This window comes from Oncorhynchus tshawytscha, unplaced genomic scaffold, assembly GCF_018296145.1.
Source record: "Oncorhynchus tshawytscha isolate Ot180627B unplaced genomic scaffold, Otsh_v2.0 Un_scaffold_2906_pilon_pilon, whole genome shotgun sequence".
Lineage (NCBI taxonomy): Eukaryota > Metazoa > Chordata > Actinopteri > Salmoniformes > Salmonidae > Oncorhynchus > Oncorhynchus tshawytscha.
The window spans coordinates 222567-227500 of NW_024609776.1; the positions used below are offsets into that span (position 1 = coordinate 222567).

At 44.9% G+C, this 4934-nt stretch overlaps 1 protein-coding gene across 14 annotated transcripts in view; it reads right to left on the reverse strand.

Annotated features, from left to right (window-relative positions):
- Positions 1–793: 793 nt before the first annotated feature.
- Positions 794–4934, reverse strand: part of dmd (dystrophin) — a 175162-nt gene continuing 171021 nt past the window's right edge. For 13 of the 14 annotated variants that reach the window (XM_042317889.1, XM_042317888.1, XM_042317891.1 and 10 more), the window contains 3 exons: positions 3962–4076; positions 3678–3767; positions 794–3095 (listed from right to left, as the gene is read on the reverse strand). In XM_042317889.1, the coding sequence (XP_042173823.1) occupies positions 2998–3095; positions 3678–3767; positions 3962–4076 (303 nt within the window). In that variant the 3' untranslated portion in view covers positions 794–2997. Of the gene's footprint in view, positions 3096–3345; positions 3372–3677; positions 3768–3961; positions 4077–4934 lie in introns of all 14 variants that reach the window. The other variant, XM_042317890.1, reaches the window with a different exon arrangement.

Below are 4934 nucleotides of genomic sequence, written 5' to 3' on the forward strand. Positions count from 1 at the left end.
TGTGTGAGTGAGGTGGTGTGTGTGTGTGAGTGAGGTGGTGTGTGTGTGTGTGAGGTGGTGTGAGTATGTGTGAGTGAGGTGGTGTGTGTGTGTGAGTGAGTGTGTGTGAGGTGGTGTGTGTGTGTGAGTGAGGTGGTGTGTGTGTGTGGTGTGTGTGTGTGTGAGTGAGGTGTGTGTGTGTGTGTGTGTGAGGTGGTGTGTGTATGTGTGTGTGTGTGTGTGTGTGTGAGGTGGTGTGTGTGTGTGTGTGTGTGTGGTGTGTGTGTGTGTGTGTGAGGTGGTGTGTGTGTGTGAGGTGGTGTGTGTGTGTGGTGTGTGTGTGTGTGTGAGGAGGTGGTGTGTGTGTGTGTGAGTGAGGTGGTGTGTGTGTGTGTGTGTGTGAGGTGTGTGTGTGTGTGGTGTGTGTGTGTGAGTGTGGTGTGTGTGTGTGTGTGTGTGTGTGTGTGTGTGTGTGTGTGTGTGTGTGTGTGTGGTGTGTGTGAGGTGGTGTGTGTGTGTGTGAGTGAGGTGGTGTGTGTGTGTGTGTGTGTGAGTGTGTGTGTGTGTGTGTGTGAGGTGGTGTGTGTGTGTGTGTGTGTGGTGTGTGTGTGTGTGTGTGTGTGTGTGAGGTGTGTGTGTGTGAGGTGTGTGTGTGTGTGTGTGGTGTGTGTGTGTGTGTGTGTGTGTGTGTGTGTGTGTGTGTGTGTGTGTGTGTGTGTGTGTGTGTGTGTGGTGTGTGTGTGTGAGGTGTGTGTGTGTGTGTGTGTGTGTGTGAGGTGGTGTGTGTGTGTTTAGAGAAAGAGGAGGACGGAGCTCAAGTCAACATCACCGCTTTATTGATAGACACAGTAAAGCATGTTATAATACAGTAGTAAGGCATATATTTGGTGGAATTTGATATGTTGTGGAACAAATGAGTTATTGAAAAAGATGGACAATACAACTCCAGGGTTAGAAATGAATGACACAGTGGATTAATGAATCATTATCTTTGATCATGCTGCTATAAACATGGTGACAAAACGAAGCAAAAAGGTGTTGTCATGAAACTGTAATAATCCTGAAGAATACCTTCAATTGTTTGGGTTTGAAATAAACATCAACTGTGATCTCACACTGATAACGCCCCCACACCATGCAATTCCATAAAGGAGCACACAAATAAAACTAAACAAATGCATTAGCACACAGAAGATCAACTCTAGTCTGTCCAGGATGGATAACAGTAGTGCACCCTGGTCCAGTTTCCTTAAACATGTCTGACATTTAATTTCTATATCTTAATGAACCGCTGAGGACAGTACAGTGTATGTATCTGAACACATTCAGATTGGAGGGACTCATTCCGTTTCAAAACATAGATGGGTTCTTTACGATGGCATCCAGCTACACTGAGGACACTACAGTGTATGTATCTGGAGGGACTCATTCCATTTCAAAACATGGATGGGTTCTTTAAGATGGCATCCAGCTACACTGAGGACACTACAGTGTATGTATCTGGAGGGACTCATTCCATTTCAAAACATGGATGGGTTCTTTACGATGGCATCCAGCTACACTGAGGACACTACAGTGTATGTATCTGGAGGGACTCATTCCATTTCAAAACATGGATGGGTTCTTTACGATGGCATCCAGCTACACTGAGGACACTACAGTGTATGTATCTGGAGGGACTCATTCCATTTCAAAACATGGATGGGTTCTTTACGATGGCATCCAGCTACACTGAGGACACTACAGTGTATGTATCTGGAGGGACTCATTCCATTTCAAAACATGGATGGGTTCTTTACGATGGCATCCAGCTACACTGAGGACACTACAGTGTATGTATCTGGAGGGACTCATTCCATTTCAAAACATGGATGGGTTCTTTACGATGGCATCCAACTACAGTAGAATATTTTCTGCACCTTCCTAGGAAGGATCAGAATGAAGAAGAATGTGAATGTTGGGTTTTGACCAATTAAAACGAGGTAGAGCTTGCATTACTGGGGGTTCTAGAATCCTACACTAGTATCTTAAACCACTCCCAATCACACTAGGAGAGAACTCAGATCAAATCAATAAAATAATCTCAGGATTACAAACAGCTGAATGTCACACTGTACTGTAGCTCTATTTTAAATGGTATTAAATTGAAATTAAATTCCATAATCCTACAAAACCACTATGAATAGGTATTAAAACAACACTATTACTTTCTTTCTGTCAGTGTTAAAGGCCCAATCCTTCATTTGAAAAACAACAATAACGGCTGTTAATATCCCAGATTGGACCTTTCAGTCTGTGCTCTATGGCTCCTCGTGGTAGATTCAACACATAGGAGTGGACCAGAGCTGCGGTGAACGAGGCAAAGGGCATAGTATCATATTATGATCATCAAACAGACACTACTAAAGAAAAAGATGACCTATGACCTATGGATGGATGGATGGTTTGATAAACAACGAGAGGTGCATCAGCCCAAAGCAAAAGCTATAATGCAAATGTGGAAAATAGATTACCTTCACACACACGTCACACACACGTCACACACACCCTTGCGTACCAAGACACACACACAAACGTGCATACATACACACAGTCAGTCTCTCTACGCTGAAAGGGTACAGGACGACTGCATTGCCTTTACAGTATCTCATCTTTTGTTGTTATAATAAACATAGTTTTGTAATATAAAGCACCCTTATGTTTACAATCTGTCTTTTTGATACAAATGTTGTGAAATGCTCCATACAAAGAAATGGAAATACGTTCACAAGATTTACACACTTTTCTTTCTCTTCTGTTTTTATACAATTGCATAGAAGTTTAAAAACCTGCCTTTTTGTTAATAAAACCATTTTCGATACTTTTAAGAAACTACTGAAATCTACAAGTTTTGTAATGCTGATCCTTCACAAAAATATATGTATATTTCTCTTTGTAAACGTGTCCAATCCAGTTGTTTTGACTAGAAAAGCATGCGGTTGGTTGGGGAGTGGGTAAGGGGCGGGCCCTCGTCTTCCGCTACTCGCCACTCTGTTCGTCCGTCATCACGTTGACCAATGACTCCATGGCTCGACCCAGGTCGTCTGCCATGTGGAACAGACTGCCTACACTCAGTCCTGGAGACGAGGGACAGAAGGGACCGTCAGACAGACAGACATACACACACTCTCACCCAAATATTAAACACTCATCAATGCACATCTTAAAATACTAACGTAAACAATCCCACCCCACCCCCTCGAACAAACACAAAATACACCAAGAAATATGAGAGGAATAGAGAGGAATGAAATGGAGAGAGGAGAGAAGAGGGAGAACTGGCCAGGAGAGGAGGGTACAGTAGACGGGGCTGGTGACCCCACTGACCTCTCAATGGTTTCCCCTTCGACCTCCTGGGTCACAGAAACAGAACAGGGAAGAAGGAAATAAAGAGAAAGGAGGGAACAATCAGAGGACTGAGAGGAAAAGGGTCCATGTACTTCAAGAGGTCAGTCAAAGTGTAGAATTAATAACAGTGCTCAAGATATGCCACTGAGGCTGATCCTACTGGTTAGATCATTAGGAGAATGACCCTCCTGGACTGTAGTTCTAACATGAGGTGATTTGTGCATCTATGGAAATTGCTTGAGCGAGTAGGATGTCCGTGTGTGTGCGTGTTTATGTGCGTGTCTTTGTGTGTGTGTGTGTGTGCGTCCTACCTTGGCTGTGGGGGAAGGAGTTGTTTAGCTGCTCCATCACCTCCTCTAGCCCCAATGCATCTTGGGACGGACTTGACAGCTCATCGTCACCTACAGCAAAGAAAATGATTCCAACCAGTCATCTTCAGGTTAGTATAATGACTTCATAGGAAACGTATTTTTAAAACCAGTACAGCATCAACCGGACCATAGTGTCCCAACATATGACATAACACTGTAACAACCAGTCTGGTCCACTGGGCTCATAGCTGGTGATGTTGTGCTGAGTGGAGTTCCAGTCTCACCCATGGTCTCTGTAGTCTGGCTGCCTGCTACACGCATCAGAGGCAGACTGGTGTCAGAGCGCTGGGACGAGGTGGAGGGAGAGGACAGGGCTGTACCGTTCACCTTGGAGTCAGTCTGGAGACAGACACAGGCATTATCCCACACACTCATCAGTCTGGAGACAGACACAGGCATTATCCCACACACTCATCAGTCTGGAGACAGACACAGGCATTATCCCACACACTCATCAGTCTGGAGACACACAGGCATTATCCCACACACTCATCAGTCTGGAGACAGACACAGGCATTATCCCACACACTCATCAGTCTGGAGACACACAGGCATTATCCCACACACTCATCAGTCTGGAGACAGACACAGGCATTATCCCACACACTCATCAGTCTGGAGACAGACACAGGCATTATCCCACACACTCATCAGTCTGGAGACAGACACAGGCATTATCCCACACACTCATCAGTCTGGAGACAGACACAGGCATTATCCCACACACTCATCAGTCTGGAGACAGACACAGGCATTATCCCACACACTCATCAGTCTGGAGACAGACACAGGCATTATCCCACACACTCATCAGTCTGAAGACAGACACAGGCATTATCCCACACACTCATCAGTCTGGAGACAGACACAGTATATATACAAAAGCATGTGGACATGTATAAAATCAAGCACACAACCATGCAATCTCCATAGACAAACATTGGCAGTAGAATGGCCTTAATGAAGAGCTCAGTGACTTTCAATGTGGCACCGTTATAGGATGCCACCTTTCCAACAAGTCAATTCGTCAAATTTCTGCACTGCTAGAGCTGCCCCGGTCAACTGTAAGTGCTGTTATTGTAAAGTGGAAACATCTAGGAGCAACAACAGCTCAGCCGCGAATTGGTAGACCACACAAGCTCACAGAACGGGATCGCCGAGTGCTGAAGCGCTTAGCGTGTAAAAATCATCTGTCCT